This window comes from Podarcis muralis, chromosome 17 (assembly GCF_964188315.1).
Source record: "Podarcis muralis chromosome 17, rPodMur119.hap1.1, whole genome shotgun sequence".
Taxonomy (NCBI): Eukaryota; Metazoa; Chordata; class Lepidosauria; order Squamata; family Lacertidae; genus Podarcis; species Podarcis muralis.
The window spans coordinates 27,690,579-27,716,792 of NC_135671.1; the positions used below are offsets into that span (position 1 = coordinate 27,690,579).

At 42.1% G+C, this 26,214-nt stretch overlaps 1 protein-coding gene across 4 annotated transcripts in view; it reads right to left on the minus strand.

Moving 5' to 3' along the window:
- The window catches only part of MLLT3 (MLLT3 super elongation complex subunit), a 120,585-nt gene that overhangs the window by 47,765 nt on the left and 46,606 nt on the right, over positions 1 to 26,214 (minus strand). For 2 of the 4 annotated variants that reach the window (XM_028713141.2, XM_028713143.2), the window contains exons 3-6: positions 15,053 to 15,135; positions 11,182 to 11,325; positions 8,011 to 8,130; positions 4,300 to 4,902 (exon numbers count right to left, since the gene is read on the minus strand). In XM_028713141.2, coding sequence (XP_028568974.2) covers positions 4,300 to 4,902; positions 8,011 to 8,130; positions 11,182 to 11,325; positions 15,053 to 15,135 — 950 coding nt within the window. The remainder of the gene's footprint in view (positions 1 to 4,299; positions 4,903 to 8,010; positions 8,131 to 11,181; positions 11,326 to 15,052; positions 15,136 to 26,214) is intronic. The other 2 variants (XM_028713144.2, XM_028713145.2) reach the window with 1 other exon arrangement.

Here is a 26,214-nt window from a genome sequence, read left to right on the forward strand (position 1 = left end):
GCTTCAGGATGAGAACAGAAATCGTGCTCTGGCGGCACGGCGGCAGCGGGAGGCCCCATTAGCTAAAGTGGTGCTTCAGGTTAAGAACAGTTTCAGGTTAAGAACGGACCTCTGGAACGAATTAAGTACGTAACCAGAGGTACCACTTTATTATATATTTTATCTATTGAATAATTTTGAAGAGAAATATAAAAGAGCACAAGCCACTTTTAAGATGTTAAAATGTGCTAAGTGTTGTTTCTATATATAAAAAGCTATAAAAGTTGATTTTGTCCTGGGCTGCTCAACAGGGCAGTTTATTTGTCTAATTCATAGCCTGCTTTGAATCTGGTGCTTCCCAGGATTTTATGCTCACTTTTCTGGGAGTAAGGCTGTCATCTTTAATCCCATTCACCTGGGGATAAATCCTACAGAATTTGAGTGGGTGGTTAGGATTGTGCTGCAAATCAATGGGATTTATTTTTGAACAGATATAGGATTATGTTAATCTCTCTCCCTCTCTAATCCTATTTTGTAAAGCAATTAAAAACTATTCTGCAGTGACCAGCTGATTTTGACAATAAACTACAATATGTGGTGCACATATTTTTATGCCTTCAGGGTTGGCAAGATTTTTGCTTTGTTGTAAAACATCAGGAATGTAGTGTTGCAGTTAAAGCAAGAGGAGAGATGCCTTTCTGGCTTTGTGCATGCTTATTTTTCTTTACATGAATGTTTGTTTGTTTTTTAACAGGAATGGAATTATATATTTACATTTTGCATTTCCTCCCAGGAGCTCAGGGCTGTTTGCATTGTCTTCCCTTTACCCCTTTTTACCTTTTTAACAGTCCAATAAGTTAACCTAGGCAACCTCCGACGGCCTTCTGGAGGTTTCCTCATTGCGAGAAGTGAAGGTACAGGGAACCAGGCAGAGGGCCTTCTCGGTGGTGGCACCCGCCTCCCGTCAGATGTCAAGGAGCTTCACAATATTCCAAAATACCTGATGGAGCATCTCCACCCCCATCGTTCAGCCCAGACACACAGGTCCAGCACCGAGGGCCTTCTGGCGGTTCCTTCATTGCCAGAAGTGAAGGTAAGGGAACCAGGCAGAGGGCCTTCTCGGTGGTGGCACCTGCCCTGCGGAATGCCCTCCCAGCAGATGCCAAGGAGATGAAGAACTATATGACTCTTCTAAAAAGACTTTTCAGGTGTCTTCTATATCTGAAGTTGGCCCTATATAGGGAAGCTTTTAGTGTTCAACTGTTTACTATGGTTTTATAAATTGTTGGAAGTGGCTGCGGCAACCCAGTCAGATGGGTAGAAGAAGAAGAGTTTGGATTTGATATCCCGCCTTTCACTCCCTTTAAGGAGTCTCAAAGTGGCTAACATTCTCCTTTTCCCTTCCTCCCCCACAACAAACACTCTGTGAGGTGAGTGGGGCTGAGAGACTTCAGAGAAGCATGACTAGCCCAAGGTCACCCAGCAGCTGCATGTGGAGGAGCAGAGACGCAAACCTGGTTCCCCAGATTACGAGACTACCACTATTAACCACTACACCACACTGGCTCTCCATGAAGTATGAAGAAGAAGCATGAAGAAGAAGAAAAAGAAGAAGAAGTTGTTCTGTATACTGGGCCAGGAAATCTTGTTGGCTTTGTTGCTGCCCATTTTGCATATATCACCAAACAAGATTTGTGTGTCCTTCAATTTCTATGTAAATCAGCCTTTTGGACAATTAGAACTTTTCACTGAACTGGAAGCTTATTTTAAAATGTCGATATTCTACCTGTCACTCAGACATCCAAGATACAAATACAGTCATACCTCGGGTTACAGATGCTTCAGGTTGCGTTATTTGAGTTACAGACCGCCGAAACCCGGAAGTACTGGAACGGGTTACTTCCGGGTTTCGGCAGTAGCGCATGTGCCGAAGCGCTAAAACGCGCTTTGCTCATGCGCACAAGCGCCAAATCGCAAGCTGTGCGTGCGCAGACACGCCGCTGCGTGTTACGAATGCTGCGGGTTGCGAACGTGCATGCCGCACGGATCACATTCGCAACCTGAGCGTCCACTGTACTACTTCAAAGCAGCACTAATCCAAAAAAGTGAGCATCACCATGTCAAATTCAAACAGCTCTCCTCACATACGCCAGCTGGGAACAGCCACGTCAGCACAGCTACCTGAATAGCAGTGAATAATGGAGCCAAACGGGCCTGTTGGGAAAGGGAATTCCAGAGCCTAAGAGCAATAGGAGAGAGAGCTCCTCCAGACAAGCTATTTATCCTTTATCCACCCTGCGTGCACAAAGCTTACACAGAGGTTAGATTATAGCCACTCATTACTGAACATCTGTTCCAATTTGTTTGTGATGTTACATGACCATGATCAATCGTTCTGATTTCCTTGTGGGATGCTTATATGTTTTCCTGTTGGTCATTTGTTCATCCCACACTTTCCAGTTGTTGTGCTAGGGCAGCAGAGTACTTTAATACACTGTAATTGCACAAACCTAAATTTCCTGTAGGGGCGTGGGTGGCGCTGTGGGTTAAACCACAGAGCCTAGGACTTGCCGATCAGAAGGTCGGCGGTTCGAATCCCTGCGACAGGGTGAGCTCCCGTTGCTCGGTCCCTGTTCCTGCCAGCCTAGCAGTTCAAAAGCACGTCAAAGTGCAAGTAGATAAATAGGTACTGCTCCGGCGGGAAGGTAAACGGAGTTTCCATGCGCTGCTCTGGTTTGCCGGAAGCGGCTTAGTCATGCTTGCCACATGACCCGGAAGCTGTACGCCGGCTCCCTCGGCCAATAAAGCGAGATGAGCGCCGCACCCCAGAGTCGGTCACGACTGGACCTAATGGTCAGGGGTCCCTTTACTTTTACCTTTAAATTTCCTGTGCTTCAATGCCTTCTACAAAATAAGTACCGAAAGTCCGCTTGAAGCACTCTGGAGATTCAGAAAGTGCTATATAGCTTCTAAATATTACAACTATCAACTTTTTAAAAAGCAACAACCAGGAAAATCATCTAGTGCTACAAGCATAGAAAAAAAAAATCACCTAGTCTACTTTCCTAATGCAAAGACCCACCAACCCCACAAAGACTACACATTACACACCAAATTACACTTTCATAAGCAAAAAAAGAGACAGCACAGGAGTTCACCACAGAACTTTTTTGTAGAGCAAATAGTTTGGATGACTAAAGCAGGCAAGCAAACTTACAGAACTCAAGTCGGGCGAGATAAAGGCTTTTGATTCTCCCAGAATATTCATGATAGAGGTTAATAGGTCTGAGGTGCATCCTACAATCCTCAGTTGGCAACTTACTAAATATATTTATCTCCTTTCTGTCATAAAGAACACCTTACAACCTTGAAGTCTATGAAATGTATTCCTCTACCAGACAACCATCTGTTCAGAGATTCGTGCTAAAGTACATGTGACGCTTAAAATATATTCTGCTGTTTACATTCATTTCACACTATCAAGTATCTAAGAGCCAATTCACATTTCCCATACAAGCATGAACTTCAGAAGTATGAATCCAACACATTGCTGAATTTTACTTTGTAATGTAATGCAAGTTCAACACTCATTAATACTAGCACCAAATGATGACTTATCAGTCAGAACAGCTTAACCCCACAATGTCAACTGGACACACAATACTGTTCTAGACCATATGCATATTCATCTTTAAGTTACCATGCTGAGATAAGTGATGAACACACTTCTATGAATGGGCCTTGGAGGGACCCCTAGCAATTAATGGTATCTTAAGCATACGTGGGCAAGCCATTAGCATCTTGGCTAAGAACGAGCCGTTGCAATCATATACAAACTTACACATCTCTTTCCCATTCAAAGCCGATTTTCAATGTATTATCCCTTTGCATGCATCAATTAGTATACGCTGTAACACGTCTGCCCACAAGAAAAAATAAATCATAAAACCCAATCTGTTTCCTGGCAGTGAGAAGCAATCACATTGAACGGCCTCCGTTAACGCACATTTCTGCAGCATTATTAATAAAGCAACAACAAACTGATGCAACTCCCGAGAGGGTAAAAAATGAAATCAGCCAAAGCATCTGCAAATGAAAGTGTGCCTACAGCCAATTTCCATGGTTTTGAATAACGAAACAGAACCTGCACGCACACCGTGCTGCTCAACTAAACTGCACGGAGTAGACCCAATTAAATTAATGGACCTACCACTTCTCTGAGTAAAACTTAGTTTGATACCACCTATTATGTACATCCTTTTCTCTCTTTTTTTAAAGGGATAAACTGAGGAAGGGATAATAGCCATATAAAAGCCTTACTTCAGATTTCGAGGACATGTTCTCCTCCATATCGGAATCGTTAGGATCCACGATATCATCAAAGGGGGGTAATGTGGTCTTCTTCTTTTCCAGTGTCTCGCTTTCCATTTTGACTTTCCCAATCTTAAACTGAGATTTATCCTTTGTCTGTTTTCTGTCCGCCGTGGAACAAGTAAGTATCAGTGGGGGAGCACTGGAAAAACTCTTAAATAAAGCCTCTGAGCCACTTTTCCTCTTCTTTTTGGCTGCCAGATCCTCAGAATCCGTCCCCGGCGGCCTTTTCAAGGGGGCTTTCTTCTCTTGTTGCTGTCCACCTGCTATGGTAAGGATGTTGTTTTCGGATTTTGGCTCCTTTGACATGGGTTTGGGTTCCTTGAAGGCCATTTTAGGAACAATTTTTTCATCCTTTAGTGGTTTGTTTTCTTTGGGTTTTTTGGAGGACTCTTTGGAAGATTTGTTATGTTCCCTGGAAGGTTCTTTGAAGGCACTTTTATGTTCTTTCGAGTCTTTAGAAGGTTTCTCCTTGTGCTCCTTAGTTAATTTATGGGGCTTTGAAAAACTGTTGCTGCTGCTGCTGCAAGTGCTTATAATCTTACTTGGGTCCTGCAACAATGGAAACCACAAAGTTAACTTTTAATAAATAATAATAATAATAATAATAATAATAATAATAATAATAATAGCAGCAATTTTTGTTCTTTTATTATTTTTCTGCTGCTCATCTGTCTGGGTTGCTCCGGCCATACGGCCCCCAACAAAATATTAAAAACAAAATAAAATATCAGTCATTAAAAACTTCCCTGAACTTTCAGATGTCTTCTAAAAGTCAAATAGTTGTTTTTCTGTTTGACATCTGGTGGGAGGGTGTTCTATAGAAAGGAATTTTTGCTTTTGTATTTATCTACTGCATATTGCTACTGCTTTATGAACAGCAAAATAGATATTTAAACAACAACAACACTATTTTATCTAACAGGTTGGTGTTATTAAATCATAGATACAGCAAATAGGAACCCAGCACTCCTTAAATGGAACGTTTTATTTTAAGTTTTAGTTAACTTGCTAGATACCCCCAAGTTAAAGTTACATAGGTTTTCCTCTTATTGCCAAACATTTTTAAAAGGCAAAATCTAGCATGAAGTAAACTGAATTCCTTTGAAACCAATGAATTAGAATACAGCTCTGAATCTTAAATCCTATTGCTAAAATTGTGCACTTAAACTACGTGACCAGATATGACATAATTTGTCATATTTGTGGGCTGTCTACTGGAATTAATCCTGTAGATGGCGTAACACATACACATAAGACCAATTCGAGGGAACTGACCCTCCTTTCAACCTCGTGACTGTAGTTCATGAGATCCTCATGCAAGTCGAATGGACAATCCATTACATTCAATCACCATAACCACGCAGATAAAGTCACGGAAGAATTCGAGTAACTCGTGCATGTGTGCAAGATATTATATAATGAAGAGTTAATTCTTGGTTTGCTTTCTTCATCAACTACTTGCAGAGCCAACCATGAGAAAAAGAGCTGGGCCATGCAACACACTGACAATGCCCCTTCCGAGCGTCAGGAGGATCCAAAGAAACCATCGCATGTAAATGGTCTGGCAATTCTCTCTTCCAGTTGCAGCTGAAATCTAGCTTCTCCTGTTTTTAAAGCAATGCTTTTGGGGAATTCATGACAAGAATGGGGGTGTCTGAAATAAGGCTGGATCTCAACTTGGAAAAAAGTTGGCCAGCATTAGATATGAACAGTTCAAATTATGATCCGAACAGTCCAAATATCCGTACTAACATGCAATCTTACGATAAATTGACTTCACCACACTGAAGTGTAACCTTTTAGGAATAAAGCAGATGACTCCAATTACTACATAGTTTTTAAAAAATAAATAAATTTGAAAAAATTAATTAAATGCAACACATTTTAATGCAAAAATAGCCCCTAACAAGAAGCAGCTTACAAATTTTCTTGGCTTTTAAGTTGTATACTGACGATGGCATTCTTCTATTGTATTGCCTGCCATTTCTAACTTTTGCCTCTTCTCAAAACAGGCAACATTTTAAGTTCAACACCATATATATATATATATATAAACACAAATCCAGCTTGCGTTCCTCAAGCATGGATACATGCAATAGCTAGTTGGAAAACTTTTACTTCAGGAAGCCTACCAAGACAATTTATTTTGGCTATCTAATGTTTGTTTCATGTTTTGCTGACTTCTTTCAGTTTTTGTTGGTAGTTTTATCATGTGCACCCCACAGAGAGTTTTCTGATGAAGCATGTTTATTCCTTCCTGACAAATAAATAAATAAATAAATAAATAGTTTGCCATTTGCTTGGACCTTTTCATAATGCTAAATCGCTGCTACCCATCTGCATTTCACATAGATTTGGAAAATAGCTCAAGCCAGTAGAGCAGGAGACTCTTAATCTCAAGGCTGTGGGTTTAAGCCCCACCCTGAGCAAGAGATTCCTGTGTTGCAGGAGTTTGGACTACGTGATCCTCGACGTCCCTTCCAACTCTACAATGCTATGAAAATACTCTTAACAATTTATCCTACTGCAAGTTTAAACGGTCTTGGCTACACAAAACACCCAAGAATTAAAAGATGTGCAGAAATGCACTTAAAAGTGAAGATAGCTATTAATTAGGGGCTTAGCTCCCCGTAGCAGTAAAATCACAAGCTCCCCAGAACACAGTTAACGTTCAGCTTTCCTCGGCATTTTATCTAATCTGATTTCTGTTGCTGAAAAGTGAAGTAGTTTGGAACTTTGTTTAATCCGCAAGAAAGAAGGGCCTTTTCGCTGGCTAGGTTCAATTCTAATCCTTCTAACCTCCTTTGGGGTAGGTTTGTGGGTTTGGCAGAAGGAGATAGGATCTGCCCATGCGATGCCCACCGGGTGGAAACTCTTGCTCACATGGCCCTTAACTGTAAAATGTATGGTGATCTCCGCCAACAATTTCTAGACCATCTATGTATTCCAACATGGAAATCAGAGGTTATGCACTTCTTATTACAGGGGTGAGACCAGGAACTCGCCAAGACAGAAGCTAAGTTCCTCTATTTGATTTTTTGTCACCGAAGTATGCTACAGGATCCTGCCTTTGTTCGAAACCCTCAGAGATGAGGCGGATTGCTCGCTCCTTCTGCCCTTTGGCGGGTGACTGTGCCATTGGGGGTGGCGACAAGATTGCACTGCCCTATCTATTCTAAATGTATTCTGAATGTGCTTATGTGATGCCAATAAAGGTTACTTGAATTAAACTTTGCCTGGTCCTTATTGAGAAATGGGAGGAAACTTGTATACGTTCTATTACCAGACTTTCGTGGATGAATGAAAACGCACTTTGATGACTGCATTGTTCAGTTTCTAATGTATGTTATTCTTTAGGTTAGTGTATAAGGTGCAAAAACTATGTTCATGTTTGCACATTTAACATCTGCTAAAAAAAATGGCCATTTAATGTACATAGGTTGAATGCACATAATTCACCTCACTTTGAAAGGCAAATAAATGGAAGAAAATCTGAAATGTTCAAGGGCGACAAATATATTCTAGAACTATGATTGGTCGTTCAGTCATCTGATTTAAGTATTGCTCTGAACTTGTCACTTGCTTCTTGGCCACGCAGCTTTCAAAACCCTCAACCAACGCACACCCCAAATTCTGTTATCCTCCTATGCCTCTCACCTTCGGCCCATGAGATGATTTCTTCTTCACTTCAGAAAAAGACAGGGAATTACTGGGAAGGTTCAGGAGGTGAAGACTCTGCCCTGAAGCAGCCGAGGTTCCATCTGACATTACCATGATCTATTTTAAAATGGAAGCATTAGTAACATTTATAAAACAGCTGAGGATCTAAAGCAAAGTTCTTGGAAGTGGGCACTCAAATCAAACTCTGGTTTCTGCCGTCGGCATACATAATTGGCATCAATTTTAGTATAATTTGGAGTTCACCATCAATGGAAAGGACAGACTGACTGAAAAAAAAAATCCATATTAAAAATGCTGTTAGAAGAGCCCAGAGAAGCATAACTGATATATACCGTATTTTTCGCTCCATAAGATGCACCTGACAATAAGACGCACCTAGTTTTTAGAGGAGGAAAACAAGAAAAAAAATATTCTGAACGAAACAGTGGGTGTGTAATTTTTGTTGCTCATGCTGTGGCCACAGACATGATATGTGATATGACGGTGAGTTTGGGGTAGCCCAATGCAAAAATCCTGAGAATCCATGTGGATCCGTGCTTTGTAACCACGTTTTTGCACCATTGCGGCCCACGAAACAGTGGATGTGTGGTTTTTTTGGTGCAGGCTGTAGCCATGGACATGCTATGTGATCTGATGGTGAATTTGGGGTGACCCAATGCAAAAATCCTGAGGATCCATGGGCTTTTACCTCCCCCCTCCCAGGCAGCCTCCTTTATCGCTAGCCTCCCTTATCTCCCTGATCGCTTGCCAATCAGCTGCTTCCTTCCCTCTTGTTTGCCTTAGTGTCTTTTCCTTAGCTGGAACAGTTTTTTGCTCCTCCATCTCTTCTAATTTCTCTCCTCATTGCTTGTTTAAGTATTCTTGTCTCCTCTCCTTGCAAGTTTGCTGTCTTTACCTCCCCCCTCCCTTGGCAGCCTCCTTTACCCACAGCCTTATCTCCCTCCCGATCGCTTGGCGATCAGCAACTTTGTTTCAACACCCACTTCCCTCTTCCTAGAAAAAAAAGAAAAAAGCATGATCTGCTTTTTGCCCCTGGGCAATTCAGCCCCAGGGACCACACATTCGCTCCATAAGACGCACAGACATTTCCCCTTACTTTTTAGGAGGAAAAAAGTGTGTCTTATGGAGCGAAATATACGGTGTGTGTGTGTGTGTGTGTGTGTTATTAATGAACACATACTGAACACATACTAATTCTAGCGATTTGGCTATGAGATGCCTCTTCCAGCTTGCTTCCCCATCGTCATGCAAAAAGAGAAAATGCTTGATGATGTTTTCTAGCTAAAAAATCAGCCAGCTCCTTCTCCCTAACACCTTCACTCAATACTGCACAAGGTGATAGCAAGGTTATAAGTAGCAACTACTACTGTTCAGGCTTTAGGGCTGATTCAAGATTGCAGTTCATTCGATTTCTGTTGCCAGTTTTAGTCATTCAGCCGGCTAATAAGCAGTCCAGTAAAATGACAGAGGAACAGATAGCTACGTTGATGCCGCAGCTGGGAACTTTTTGCACCTCAAGTATTCCTGGAGGAATCTAGGTCATGAACTTATCACCTAGCATACTGCTGGGAACTAGATTTAAGTACTGAGTAGCTATGCACTCTAATAATATATGAAATCTAGATTCCAGAGTTGTGGTTCTGCTATGCTGGCCATGTTAGGGGGGGGGGCAAAAAAAAAATCCAAACATCTAAGAACTAATCCTTTTGCACTTTGTGTAAATTAAATGTATAACAATAGTCAATTTAAAAGCAGTGCATTTTCATTTCTTAAGGAGAACTTCTTTTAAATAAGTTTGAAAATGTAAGCAAAAACAAAAAACAGCAAATTTTACTCTCCTAGGGGCAAGAAATCCTGCTACTTGCTGGAAGTAAAATAAATAAACGTGAAGCCATTTTTATAATTTTTAGTTCTACAAGAAGCTAAATTATGAAATAGCTCTACAAGTGGGGGCACCTGAGACAGCTCCTTTCCCAGTAGCCACCGACCTTGTTCTGGATAAGGGAGGCACATACAGAAAACACACCACCAATGTTCTTAACCCACGGCACAGGCTGATGTGGAAAGAGAATGCTTTCAGGTGATATGTAGGGTCGTAAAAAGAAAAACACTTTGAAATGCACTCGGAAACAGACCCGCAACCAGCCCAGTCCATTTAAGCACTGAATATTATGCTTCCTGGGATGCGGGTGGCGCTGTGGGTTAAACCACAGAGCCTAGCATTTGCCAATCAGAAGGTCGGCAGTTCGAATCCCCGCAACAGAGTGAGCTCCTGTTCTTCAGTCCCTGCTCCTGCCAACCTAGCAGTTCGAAAGCACGTCAAAGTGCAAGTAGATAAACAGGCACCACTCCGGCGGGAAGGTAAACGGCATTTCCATGCGCTGATCTGGTTCACCAGAAGCGGCTTGGTCATCCTGGCCACATGACCCAGAAGCTGTACGCCGGCTCCCTCGGCCAATAAAGCGAGATGAGCGCCGCAACCCCAGAGTCGGACACGACTGGACCTAATGGTCAGGGGTCCCTTTACCTTTTTTAATATGCTTCCTACATCCTGTCTCTGGTTACTTACTGCTCAGAGAACCTAGCAGCCATTTTAATTTTTTTTAAGAAACTGGAGTTTCTGGGCATTACAGGAATCAACCCCTGGATGTTACCAAAGTAAGGATAACTGTGGCAAGTCTAGAAAAGGCCGCAGCTAACAGAAGGCTTTTTACCAATCTTGGGCCTCTGGCGACAAAACTTGATCTAGAATCAACCGCAAACTGAACAGGATCCCGTAGGAACAGTGCAGTCCTGTCTGCAACAGTATGAACACAATCTCACTGATTTTGGATCTTAAACTGGCCAAGCATTTTCAGAATTACTGCCTTACTTTATGGATATAAATGCATGAATTGGTTCTACATTAGCTTCAAACTGATAGGCCTGTAAGTAGTTTGATCTTGTGAGTGTCTGCTGGGCTGAATGTTGCACATTCCGTACTTATTTTTGCAGGTTTCAGGTCACTGGTGGAAAAAACGTATCTTTTTTACTCAAAAGCATTCTGGGCTAGGGGTGAGAAATCAAAATCTGCAATGCCGAGACTCTACTAAGGATTGTGCATACAGCCTCCTTCATACGGTTTCTGGACACACAGACGAGACTTACCCCTCCTGCTTTCAGCAACTTTCTTCTGAACTCTTCCGTTGGGTTATTGAATGTGAGCTTTTCGCAGCGAAGATGATTTACAGGTGGGTGGCCTTCCAAATGAAGGAATAGGTCATAGTCAAAGCGGACTTTCTTCGGTTCTTCCTACGGGTTAGAAAACAGTCAACTATAGACAAACAAAATGGACACCACACGACATGCTTGCTTTTACGCCAGTCGTTACGCTGATTCATTACTTCATCTTTCGTGAAATGCAACATTACATTCATTAAGATCTAAAGATTACCTTAAGCGGAATCTTTAAAACTGAGCAGTGCTTACAAGTCCTAGGGCTTCCTAGCTTGAGTCATCGCTTGAGAATGACTTTAAAGTTCCCCCAGAGCTGTTCTCTTCAAAGTGGGTAAAATAAACAGACGTTTCATGGCTGAAAAGTCTATCCTGGAGTAAATCTTCTTCATCCTAAACTAAGCTCCCCCCCGCCCCCAACTTAGCACCAAGCTATTCTCCAACAAGGAAATAAAAGTTTATTAAACCAAACTACTGTTTATGTAGCATTCATCTAGAATTCAGGAACTGGTTTCCGAATCAGATGGGTAGACATGTCAGTGCCCAATTCACAAATCATTTCTCCCCCCAAAATGAGTGTAAGTTTATGCTAAGTTATTGTCAGTTATTCATACAGCATGTTCTAAGTACTATTTTTTAACCCCAGGGGTTCATTATTTTAACAAACTGTCAGGGATGCCCTTGGCAAATGTTCAGAGGCCACAGATTGTTCCAAATGCAACTAGAAGCACACTGCTGCCAAGCTGATACTGATCCTCTATTGTGTTCCAAGAACATTTCAAAGTGCTAGCTATAGTGTAAAAAAGGCTTGGTATGCCTGGAGATGAGGATATAACTTTGCTCTCATCTTCTTTCCTAAGACTCACTGCAATTATTAAGATCAATCAAGAATCCCTAACGACGATATAAAAGCTGCAATTTCTCTTTTTTACTTGGCAACACATGCGTTTTCTGTCAGCATTTAACCACATTAACTGCTCAAAGTCTTCGATTAAAGAAAAGGACAAAATTGAAGCTGGGGTGTGTGTGGAATAAGCATATATGAGATTATAAAAATAAGAACCCAATATTACCAGGAGGCTAGTGCTTCCATTTTTTAAAAAACAAAAACAGGGAACCAAGGCTGAAATATAGTGACTTCCCCAAAGTCTGGAATCTATGCCCCAATCCTGCATTACTGACTAGTGAAGTACAATCCTAAATGTTAATTCTCCTAGAATTTCTGCTGAAGGGCAATAGAGAAAATGTGGGGGGAAACCCTAATTACATAGAATTTGCAGCCCCAAATCAAGTTATGTTTCATTCCTCAACAGTAAAAAGATTGGGGCAAAGGATGTTGCGATAATGACCAGTGAACAATTTTAAACAACATTGTTCCTCTATGTGGGTGGCAAGCTCTGATCTCCACGTAATGGTTTTAGGTGGCTAGACTTAAAACATGCTTTCCAATCGACTGAGAATGTTGTGGATTTTTTTTGTTCATGCTACTTCATGAAAAAACCCCAATGCTACACAATATATACAGTTTAATGGTTCGTTGTACCTGAGCTTTAGCAAAGATAGGTAAAGCATTTAAGGAATGACCCGTATTTAAGTAGTTCTTCTAACAAAAGCAACCAACTTCTCACACACCAGGCCATCACATTGCAATTTGTAGTATCAGGGAAAGGAATCAAATGACTGCCCTGTTGTAAATATAGTATAAAATTTCTTAGAAGGCCAGGGCAGGCCAATTGCTGTACAAGGAAGGATAGCTCCTCAGGTAAGATAAAAATGCAGAGCCTTTCCTGCCTCTATGCCCTAGATTTTTACAATTTAAGTTGCCAAATAATGGAAGCTTTGACAGACACATCCACAAATGGAAACCTCATTTTCCAAGCAAAATTTGAGGACACATATAACTTCTTTTGAAGCAGGTTCTTCGGAGAAGAACAGCATTTCAAGGTCAGGTTCAGTGTCACAACCAGAATAGCACTGCCGTCCAACAGCTATGGGGGGTTATCTTGAGGAATCAACAGTTCACTCACGAAAGACAGATTTTTCCCAGAACGCATAGCTACACACCTTGGAAAACAGCTACCCCTAATAATGTTCTATAACATCAAGAAAAACCATTAACAGACTAGATCAGTTTGACGTTTAGGAAAGAACAAGACTTCATGCTTTTATAGATAAGAATGAAATAATTCTTTTTGGGGGAAAAGTAATTATTTTCCCCACTCTGTATGAAGCCCAAACTTCCACAATGCCCTGGAACAAACACTAAACGCCACATTTTATTAGCTCAATAGAGAAGAAATTGTGCACTTGTGTACAACTGCCTTTCTGTATTCCAAGAGAATTCTGCTATGCTTCTTGGTCAAAGTCACCAGTTACTGGCAGGGATTTGTTTGGGATTTGTACTGCAAATCCTAATGCAATCATCATAATCATCATCTTGACAAGTAAGAAGAACTTAACAAAGAGAAAACAGTTCATTTTATCCGCAAGGCTAATTCGCAAACATTCATTGTTTTCCAATGGTTGCAATAATCTAGGCTACAATGTACTCTCTCTGCATGCGGTGGCAGAACTTCAAACCCTCCATTCTCTTTAACTATGTTACATCTTCCTGAATTCTTAAAATTATATGCAGCATAGCTATCTGAGCAAACACTTTCAAACCAATATCCCTTTTTAAAAAACAAAACACACACAGAGAGAAAACACATGCGAGCAGGTCTCATAAGTACCATTCTGACCCTACAAACCCACTAGTTCTTTAATTTTGTTTTATGTAAAGGAAATGCAAAAGCCAAATACAGTATTTTTTGCTCTATAAGACTCACCTTTTCCCTCCTAAAAAGTAAGGGGAAATGTGTGTGCGTCTTATGGAGCGAATGCAGGCTGCGCAGCTATCCCAGAAGCCAGAACAGCAAGAGGGATCATTGCTTTCGCTGCGCAGCGATCCCTCTTGCTGTTCTGGCTTCTGGGATTGTTTTTTCCCCTCTTTTCCTCCTCCAAAAACTAGGTGCGTCTTGTGGTCTGGTGCGTCTTATAGAGCGAAAAATACGGTAACTTAAGAGATGCCCAGCACTGTAAAGAGCAAGTAAAATGGAAATCAAATTTCTGACAGGATGTATGCTTTTGCGTATTGAAGAAGCATTCCATTTTGTCTGGTCAAGCAGTCAGATACTTAAAGCATTAGTTCCAACTGTAAAAAAAGAGATAATTGTGCCAATTGCAAACACCCGAATTAGATAACTGTTGTTGTGAAATATCAACACTTCAAATTGTTTAGATCGAGCAAAGTTACACAGATGAACAAGATGAAAGAGATTGAACATTTCTTTTGCTTTTGTTCTAATATCCCAGGAAGAGCAATGACAAGTTGTGTTGTTGTTTTAAAAAAGCACAAATAGCACATAAATCACAGTAAGAAGTGAGCTCTGAACTTGATTATAGTTATAGGGGCAGGAAAGGGGTACTTGCTCCTAAATTATATGAAGATAGGACAGTCCCATAACTTCTAAGAGTTGGGGGGCAACTTCGCTATCAGGGAAATTCATGATTAAATTTAAAAGACGGAAATAACTACCTAAACATGATAATTACTGGTTTAATGATATTAACTGTGATCAAACAGAAGGCAAGCACCAAGTCAACCAGCCATGCACAAAAGTTAAGCTACTCTCATGCCTTCTAGAACTAAGAGCACTTCAAAAAAATTTTGGAAAGAATATTTTATACCAACATTTCTTTAGCTATTTTCAAAGGAAAAAAATCTAGATATATGCTGAGAAATTGAAAGAACAGTATTACACACCTTGTTCTTGAAGTAAACCTCTATTGGCAAAATGAAACCAGCATACCCAGATTCCTCAACTTTGTACGGTGGGTCTTTGCACACTGGGGGGGAAGAGAGAGAGAGAGAAAAAGATTTTGAGTCTTTACAATCGGCGTAATAATTCTAGATATGAAGCCATTCAAACTGCCTGAGAAAAATGCTCCTTGGTTTTTAAACGATTTGGGGAAATGTTAACATTTCATAACATGATTCCTTCCCTCCGTCTCTCTCCTGATTCAAGAAAGGGGAGGACTCACCCAGATATTTGAACTCAGCCACTGGAAAAACACTGGCTACTGGATATCTTTAACTTATCAGCTTTCTGTTATTCAGTATTCTTTTTAATAATAAAAAAAGTACTCAATTCCCAAACTTTATAATCATTTACAGATAAACCTGAAAAGTTCATTCAAAGCTCTTGAGATCATTTGCATAATATTATTATCCTGTACAACTGATGTATTTAAAAGCCAATCACTTTGTGGTCAGCTCCCCAAATTTAAAGTTAACAGACTTGGCTGGTGATCTGTACCACGCAGATCTGGTACAGTCATACCTCGGGTTGTGAACACTGCGGGTTGCACGTTTTCGGGTTACGGTCCACACTGAACCTGGAAGAACCGGAATGGGTTACTTCCGGGTTTCGGCGCTTGCGCATGAGCGCTAATTCATACTTAGCACATGTGCAAAAGCGCCAAATCGCATCACACACATGCGCAGACATAGTGCTGCGGGTTGCGAACGTGCCTCCCGCACGGATCACGTTCGCAACCCGAGGTTCCACTGTATTTCTTCCTCCTTGGTCTTATATACTCAAAAAGGTAACTGTATCCCGTACCAAATTTAAGAAATTGTAAGCTCTTCAGTGCAGGGACCTGTCCTCTTGTACTCTAAACTGACTTTGCACACTGATGGAACCATATAAACAAGCAAAGGAAAAGGCTATTTGCTATGCCCTGCATGAGTCCTTGAATTCAATCAGAATTAAATCCAATTGTTACAGATTAACATGACAAGGCTGTGAAATCAGACACCAATGTCATTAGTTGCGCCTGCACAGAGGCTGCTTCCAGCACACTTGTAAACAATTAATTGCTTGCTTACTTATGGCTACTAAGAACTGGTTCAAGCAACCAGCAAACGAATTTCGACAAAAGCCTTGCCCCCTTTTTGGTTGCATCTGACTGAAAATCTATATGCAAGATGGGGTAGAAAGTTTTTTGTGGGTCTGAAACTTTTGGACTGTTTGCAAGTGAAACTGCGTTCCTTTATCCATTGGAATGGATGCAAACCCAGACCTCTAATGGATGTCTCTCTGAATTAGTCAGGACCAGTGTTAGGAACTCAGATCTACAGTGAAACCTGGGTTTAAGAACAGCCCTGTTTACGAACTATTCGGTTTACGAACTCCACAAAACTGGAAGTGGTGTACCGGTTTGCGAACTTTACCTCGGTCTATGAACAGAAGCTGAATGGTGGAAGGGCACCGGCGGCGGGAGGCCTCATTAGGGAAAGCGCACCTTGGTTTAAGTATGGTTTCGGTTTAAGAACGGACTTCCGGAATGGATTAAGTTCGTAAACTGAGGTACCACTGTATAAACTAGGTGCCAAATGGCTCTTTAAACCAAGGTTACAATCGCCAAAACGGAATGTCAAGTTGCCATTTTAGGGCAAGATGGCTCCAGTGTCTTATTTTTCAAATGATGAACTGAGTGATTCTGAGTTAACCATCTGACAATCTTGAGCTGGGTTAAGAGCTTTCGGAACACTGGAAAAGGTACTATGATGCCTATATGGTAGAATTGTTTAAACATCAAACAATTTTGGGAAACAATAGATAACGAAATGAAAAAAATGTTCAGATATTCATTTAGGAAAGCACCAGAAGGTTTTCTATTGGGAATAGTACCAGGAAGTCTAAAGGAAGAAGACAAGACATTATATTTATACGCAACAGTAGCTGCAAGACTATTGATTGCGAAAAAATGGAAAAGTGGTATTATACCAACAAAAACAGAGTGGCTTGCCAAATTATTAGAGTATTACAATATATCCAAAACTATGGGAGAAATTGGAAGGATCTCAAAAGAGAAGATAGACAGGGACTGGAAGGTGTTTAAAGGATACTTGCAAAACCATATTGAAAAATCAGAACTCCTATTAGAATAAACAAGTTCCGTTTTAAATACTGAAATACTAAATAAGATGGATAACAATGTGTAATAGAAAAAGAAGCATGAAATTAGGTTAAAGGTGTGTGAAAGAAAGCAATAGAAATGGAAAGAAATTGCAGTTGAGTAGATTGGAAGTCTAACACAAAGGCGCGGTGAGGGTGGTGGATGGTGCTGGGAAAAGGAATTATCTGTGGGACTGAATGTAGGTATGTTTGAATATCTTTAAGGATTGTATGAAATGTATGTTTGTACGTTTGTATATTCGCAATATGTGTGTATTAATGCTGAATTATTTTAATAATAAAAACTTTTCCAAAAAAAGATAATAAAAACTTTTCCAAAAAAAAAAAAAAGCTTTCGGAACTTGAAGAAAAGTCACTTGATCAAGGGACAGTCCACATATATACTGGCCTATTCCTGCCTCTTTTTCTTAATGGTGACATGGGCCATTCATAACGTAGGGCTATTCTTCACAACTGTGAGCAGGGCATTGGGGTGGGGGAAGCAAAGACAAGCAACAACCTTTTGCTATAGCATTGTTCACTGCTCCTGCTCAGGCTGCACAGATGCAGAATTTTGGTTCCTGAAATTCATACGGTTGTGCAGATAAAATATAATAAACAGAACTCTACAGGATGTGGTATTAAGTGTGTGAAGACAGTCGAGAACCAATGATTCCCAGGCATGCACCTTCAGATGGTGGAGATGTCTGGCACCTTCATTTGGGCTGGATCTAGACACATCAAAGAAGCATTTCAGTTAAATGTGTTGCAAACTTTTTCTGAGAAATCGGGTAGGCAAAAACGGAACTCCACAGTGCCATCTGGTGTCACAGTGTTAGAATGCATAACAATGCACTTAAAGCATTTTTTCTTTGCCAATGTAGCTGAGTCCTTAGTCATAAATGGCCAATAGCTAATGGCCTGGCTAATTTCAAACACTGAGAAAGTACTGGGTACATAATATAGTGTAAAGGTAAAGGGACCCCTGACCATTAGGTCCAGTCATGGCCGACTCTGGGGTTGCGGCGCTCATCTCGCTTTATTGGCTGAGGGAGCCAGCGTACAGCTTCCGGGTCATGTGGCCAGCAGGACTAAGCCACTTCTGGCGAACCAGAGCAGTGCAAGGAAACGCCATTTACCTTCCCGCTGGAGCGGTACCTATTTATCTACTTGCACTTTGTGCTTTCGAACTGCTAGGTTGGCAAGAGCAGGGACCGAGCAACGGGAGCTCACCCTGTCGCGGGGATTCGAACCACCAACCTTGAGATCAGCAAGTCCTAGGCTCTGTGGTTTAACCCACAGCGCCACCCGCGTCCCTTATAATATGGTGTACATGTCCATAAAGATTAGAGGCACTGCAGGCTCTTGAAATTATTGCTCACCTGACTCACAGGAAAAAGGGTACCAACACAAGACTAACACCTCTTTAAAACCTCTGGAAGAAAGGTATTATTAGTGATGCTACAACACTAAGTAGTACTACAATGTTCAAGGAAGAAATATGGTTCTGTAACTCTGATATTGTACCAGCCAATACATTTAGATGTATTAGATTATCCAACGTTGCTTACAGACTGCTATTGAGAATGGGATACTGAATTCATTATTTGTTCAGATGCATCTTTTTTCCACATGGTTTAAGGTAAGTCGAAATTGGATGCCAGACTAGCAGCAGGAAAACGGTTTGTTGACAGATTATGTGAAGGCACCTCATGAAATAGGTATACTTAAACTTAGTTATCTTATTGCAAAATGAGCAGGCCCAATAGCTAAACGTTTCCTTTCATTCTTTTTAATACCTAATTCATTAAACAGCTGACTCTACCCAAACAACAAATTATCTAGGTGCCAAAGAAATTTTGGCAAAACAACCTCATCTTGACACAGATGGTATGTATTAGCTAATCCTCTGGGAAAATAGCCGTTTATTGAAGTGAAGAAGGGGAGGGGGACAGAACACAGCATACTTCAGAGCCATAAGTGATTATTAAAGGGATTTTTTTTTTCCTGGAGGAGGAGAAAAGAACTGGAAAAACCTTTTAAAGTACTTTTTGGATGGCCACGCTTCAGGTATTCCAGAAAAATGTTACGTGGGTGCCAAAAGGCTTGGCTGTTCATTGAAATATTATACATCCCTCCATTATTTTCACAAAGGCAGCCAAAATAAGAAAGGTCTGACAATCCACAAATGATTTTTGGACTGTAAAAACCCCACATGCTAATGCATTTCTCCTTGTGCAAGGGTTTGTTTAAAATTTGCTCTTATCACGTCAACTGTCCAACAGATAGCAGGGAAGCAGGTACAGTGGTACCTCAGGTTAAGTACTTAATTCGTCCCGGAGGTCTGTTCTTAACCTGAAACTGTTCTTAACCTGAAGCACCACTTAAGCTAATGGGGCCTCCTCCTGCTGCCGCGCCGCTGGAGCACGATTTCTGTTCTCATCTTGAAGCAAAGTTCTTAACCTGAAGCACTATTTCTGGGTTAGCGGAGTCTGTAACCTGAAGCGTATGTAACCTGAAGCATATGTAACCTGAGGCACCACTGTATACATGAAAAGCAGAGCAGTGCAGTGAAGAGAACAGACTACAAAAATTCTGAAGGCATTCACTTCCAATTTAGACTAACCACAGTTGGTTGTGATGTTCGAATCCCGACAAACTTTAGTCATAATTATGGTTAATGGGGGGGGGGGATCCACCTTCGAATCATAATCTGGGAAGCTGCCTTGTTTTCACAAACATAATTAGAAGAGTCTATTTGGGATTCAGATGCAATCTAAAAATGGAAGCGGAAGATTGCAATCTCTTGGTGGCAAAACCAGAGGAAGTGAGGAGCTTGCCGTGGCTCCTCCTTGCAATACTAAACCATGGCTTAGTGGCATGTGCAAACTGGGGGCTCGTACACAGTTCCACTTCTCGCAGGAAGTGGGCCCAAGCAGTTTTGCATTTGCCCCACAGCTTTCCCCTGGGATATCTGATTGCCGCAGACGGCATGGTTATTTAAGTGCCATAGATGGAAGGTTGAAGCATCAGCGCCTGTCACTATCGTTTTATGTGCACAATAGCCAAAGGAGCTTCCGGCTGTGTTTATATCAGAAGGAAGTCCAGTATAAAACCAATCACTGATGCTGAAATGGAACACAAGTAATTGTCACGGGCACACAGAAACATTTAACTAGAACCACAGAAGCATAGCTGTCAACCGTCCCTTATTTGGCGGGAAACGCCCTTATCCCAGCACCGTGTCCCGCTGCTGTCCCTTATTGATGATGTCCCTTAAATTTCCCGGGTTTCAAAGGATGCAGCTCCTCTCCCTCCCTCCCTCCCTGCCGGCCATGCCATCCGGGGTGGAGCTTGAATGTTTTGTGCCAATCAAATCGGCCGCGTTGCCTGGGGACTCGCCTTTGGCTTGGAGGGGCTCAGAAGTTGAACATACCTGTGCTTGGAAAATCCCTTATTTTGGCTGCTGATCCCTTATTTTCAAATCTGGAAGTTGACAGCTATGCACAGAAGTAAGAATGTATCCACCAAGCTAGGGAGGATTTAAACAAACACACACACACACACACACACACACACACACACACACACACGTAACCCCCAACTGTATAGTTGTCTAAACTATGATTACCTGTTTTTTTTTAAGGGACTTTTTTTTTTTTTTTTGAAGCTGAGTAGCAACAAGGAATTAGTAATGGGGATGGTGAGGCAAAACACCCTGGGCCCAAGGACACATGCATATTGTATCAACGTGCAAAGCCCTTCTTTCGCACCCTGTGAAACATAAAGTGCACAGAGCTTTTTAAAAAGTGGGCAACAGTGCCCTGCCTGCCCATGACTCCCGAGCCTTCCCTGATCTCCTGCCCCCTTCCCCCTTTGTTTTGACAGATCAGGGGAGGCTTGGGAGTCACAGGTGGGCAGCCGTTGCCCAAGAGGGGCGTAAGGCGTGCGGTTTCTGTGCCAGGCAAGGTGCCAAGCCCTTCTTTCGCACCTTGTGAAACATAAATGCGCAGAGTTTTTTAAAAACTGGGCAATGGCCGCCCGCAACTCCCGAGCCTCCCCCGATCAGTCAAAACAAAGGGGGAAGGGGGCAGGAGATCTGTACCGTCGGATGTCCCCGGTTCCCCCTCGGCAGTGGGGCAGCAAGCAGCTCCTGAAGCCAGCCAGAGCCAACTGCACTACCAGGCTGGCTCCGGGCTGCTGAGGCTGCCGCCGCCCCATTTCCCGGGGACAGATTTGCAAATCTGGGGACATTCCAGGGACGGAATTTGTCCGGGGACAGATTTGCAAATCTGGGGACTGTCTCCGGGAACTGGGAATGTCTGGTAACCCTAGTCTAAACAAAGCAATCTGTGATGCAGGTGAAAAAGAATACTGGCTAACAGTCTCCTTTAGGATATCAAAAAGTTCTGGTGAAATCGTTTAGTTGCTATCAACCGACAATTCTTGTCTCTTGGATGACCAACCAAGAACAGTTAATAGAAGTAGTCAAAGGATTCTTTGGGTTGCAGCACTTTAGAGTGCATGAGAGTGCACGTCAATATTCCTTCATATAACAATATTCTCTGCACTCAGAAAAGAAAAAAAGGGGGAAAAACAGGTCAGGGAGAAGGCTGGCATTCTAAATTTTTGAAATTCAGGATATTTCCTCATTTGGAGGAACTTATAGTCAGTGGCATGTTCTCTGAAGTGATATAATCCAGACAAAAGTTCACCTCCGCAGCAAGATCTAAGCCCAAATCATATGTCAGACCCCAAGGGCTCTCTTTCCTGGGCACACACACCTGGGGATTATTCCGTAAAACCCTGGTTGCCGCAGGGGTGCCGCTGAAAGAATGTAGTTGGTCAAGGGAGCCGTGGACTCAAAAAGGTTGAAAACCTCTCCTGCAAAACATTACTTCAATGCATCCCTCACAGAGATGAACGGGATAAGGAGAATGTCGCATTGAACCAGTGGCTGGCAAATTCCAGCCTTTGTTTCAAGCAGTATTTAGGTTTTAATACATCTACAGTGGTGCCTCGCAAGACGAAATTAATTCGTTCCGCGAGTTTTGTCGTCTTGCGATTTTTTTCGTCTTGCGAAGCACGGTGTCGGGAAAGTTTTGGAAAAGCTTCAAAAATACCAAAGTCTTTAAAAACCTCAAAAAAGGCTACCACACCGCGTGCTATGAGTTGCTCCTCGAAGTCAAGTCACAACTGTATTAACGGTGTTAAGAAAAAGGAAACAAACTTGCAAGACGTTTCCGTCTTGCGAAGCAAGCCCATAGGGAAAATCGTCTTGCGAAGCAGCTCAAAAAACAAAAAACCCTTTCGTCTAGCGAGTTTTTTGTCTTGCGAGGCATTCGTCTTGCGAGGTACCACTGTATACAAATCACTTCACATTCAACTTTCCCTTTAAGGAATAAAAACCTAAATGCAAAGTTAGTATTTTCTAACTAGCTCGACTGAGACACTTAGCCACCAACCGTCTAAAAGCAATGTAAAACTTCCCCCATGTTACCAGCAAAGAGGTAGGGTTTGGGGTGGGGGGCTATAACCAGATATTGCTGCTTGCTCAGTCAATATGCCAGCTATTTTTCAAAGATCAGTTTCTCACAGGTCAGCCTTTCACTATCATGAACCAAACGGGGTGGGGTGGAGAAAAAGAAAGGTGCCTGCAAGTTAAACATTTACAAGCATTGCAAACAAATGACAAAACCAACTTTTGTTGTTTGGAAGCCACAGACGGTTCAAATAAATGCTCCGGAGCTCTTGTTTTCATTCCAACTATCGCATGTAACTATATTCTGAGTGCACATGCTTCCTATTTATTTGGGACAGCAAACCATTCCTCTCAGATCCAAGGGGAAGCCTGTTCATATCTAAGGGGTTATGTCCCCTGCCCTGCCCCTAATTCTAGTACACAGCCTTCCCCAACCTGGTGCCCTCCAGATGCTTGGAATGACAGCTTCAAGGTGATCCAAAACATCAGGTGGCAGAATCTGCTCTGAAGGCTCAAGTCTCTTCAAAAGGCGTTTCTGTTTAAGGCAGCTGCTCATTTGCCCTCAAAGCTTTCTATGATTCGTAACTTTTGGTTCAGTTTGCACACTCATACTCTGCCTTTCCTCAAACAAACTTAGGATGGCATAGCTGGTCCTCAACTCTCTCAGTACTATCTCCACACTACCCTGGAAGTAGGTTAAGGCTAAATACAGCAATTTCCCCAAAGTTCCCAACTGAGCTTCCATGCTGGGTGGGGTAATAATAATAATAATAATAATAATAATAATTAATAATAATAATAATAATTTTTATTATTTATTCCCCACGCATCTGGCTGGATTTCCCCAGCCACTCTGGGCGGCTTCCAACAGAATATTAAAATAAAATAGTCTATTAAACATTAAAAGCTTCCGAAGAAGAAGAAGAAGAAGAAAAAGAAAAAGAAGAAGAGTTTGGATTTAATATCCCACTTTATCACTACCCGAAGGAGTCTCAAAGCGGCTAACATTCTGCTTTCCCTTCCTCCCCCACAACAAACACTCTGTGAGGTGAGTGAGGCTGACAGACTTCAGGGAAGTGTGACTAGCCCAAGGTCACCCAACAGCTGCACGTGGAGGAGCAGGGAAGCAAACCCGGTTCACCAGATTACGAGTCCACCGCTCTTAACCACTACACACACTGGCACCCTAGAGGTGCAATGGACTGAGCCCCCTCCCATTCCACTACCACCGGCTCCAGAGGTGAGGTCTGGGCTTCCTTTGAACTTCTCCAATGGGAGAAGTTTAAAGGAGCTGCCAGCCAGCGCCGGCAGCCAAGGAAAGAACAAGCCACATCAGCCTTCAGTGGCACGAGGGCCAGAGCGCGACGGCCGTTTCACCTGGTGGTATATTGCGAGTGAAACCGCTGTGGCTTCTGAGTCCCTCTGCTCCTGGCTGCAGATTGCTTCTCCTTTGGTGCCCTGGGTGGCAGAGGGACTTGGGAGCTGTGGCGGTTTTACTCGCAATACGCCACCGGGTGAAACCGCCATCGTGCTCTGGCCCTCTTACTGGTCCTGGGTGATGCCTAGTCTTTGCTGAGTAGAACACCTCTTCTGTCTGCTAGGTACTTATTCAGTCGATAGAGCACAAGAGTTGGGGTTGTGGGCTCAAAGACTACGTTGGACAGAAGATTACAGTGTTGCACCCATAACCTTGTTGTCGGCAAGCATAGGGCTGGGAGACCAGCTTGCAAGCCCCAGCTCAGACGTCTCCTTCCATCGGCCCGTGCTCTGACATAAATCAGTGACCCGGGCTTCAAAGCTAGGGCACACTATTAGCAGAGAGAACTGCACAAAGAGAATAGGCGTGAGGCTTGTGGAAGCATACTGCAACTACAGATTTATTAATCATAAATCAGGACAAAGAAACATGTCGTCTCTCTCTCATGTCGTCTCAGAGAGAACAGCTAAAAGGCAAAGCTATACACAACGGAAGCTCCCAGCATACTGTGCTGGAATGGAAACAGACATGTGACACGTAACAATCCCATGTCTGTTCCTTAAGGTGGGATGGAGATGTCAACATCGGTTGCCCTAGATCAGGCTTCCTCAAACTCAGCCCTCCAGATGTTTTGAGACTACATGTCCCATCATCCCTGACCACTGGTCCTGCTAGCTAGGGATGATGGGAGTTGTAGTCCAAAAACATCTGGAGGGCTGAGTTTGAGGAAGCCTGCCTTAGATGACCCTGGTGGGTCTCTTCTATGATTCTAACTCTGCCCAAACCCTTGTCACTCCAAGGCTAGATGGCAAAGGGAGCTGAGAGAACTCTATTATAGTCCCTATCACTGGCTTTATCAGTAAGACAGATGAGCCTTGAATACGTGTACCAGTAATTAAGAATAAGGCCAACTCATGTGCAGTGTGCCTTTCCTTTATCAACAGAAACTGCAGCCTGTCCCCACACACTTAGGAACGGCGTCTATAAGATCTTCAAAACAAAGGATTTCTGTGTAAAACTAAACAACAGCAAATAAAGAGTTTCCCATCCACTTTATATTCCACATTAAACCAAATTACTGTCTTGGACTATAAGCTGCTTATAAAAAATAATCACCTGAGATAGACAAAAAGATAAAACACTCATAAAACAAAAGAAAATCAATGAATGAGATCTAGAACTATTCTAAATGGAAGGACTGATGGATAGCCCTGCTTCTAATACAAGCAAGTAACACATAAACTAAAAAAAATAAAAATAAAACAAGCAAACAACAGTTATATTAAGTCAATATGGGGGTGGGGGGATGTAAAGGGAAGACTTAAGGACTTGGCAAAGGTGGGTACTAAGGGACTGGGTTTATGGATCCTGGGTGTAACATACTGCAACTTAGAGAAGCTTCTGAAACAGCAATGGAAGTCAAGAATGAAAGTACATGATAATGAGAAGATGTGCATGGGCACATGCACACACAAATACAGATCCATCAAGAGGTTCCTCTTGGAACCTTGTAATTATTCTTGAATTTCATCTTCCACCAACATCAGAGATCAACCTCTGTCTCCACTGAGTGAACCATAAACCTCATGGATCAGGCATCTCCCAGAGCTGCCATGATGGCCCAAAACCATGGATCTAAGGCCACAGATCTTTATAGATCCTCACAAGTCATGAGGAGAGCATTGCCAAAGATCTGCAGTGGATCAAAAATATCAGAAAGCAGGGTGTAGCAAAACTATCCTTATCATTTGACAGAATATTCCAATCAGTTTACCAATGATTTACATGCACATTGTGTTAATTGAGCCTGGATTTCTACCTTACAAGTCAACACGTTAAGTTCTCTTTCTTGTTATTCTCAACTAACCTTCATCACTGGAGTCACTCTCTGAAGCTTCTTCCATATACATGTTTAATTATTTAGTACTCCTTGATGACACACAAAAATCTGGAAATATTCTCTGTTATAGTATCTATCTTGGAGGAAATTGGTTGTTTGGTCTTCT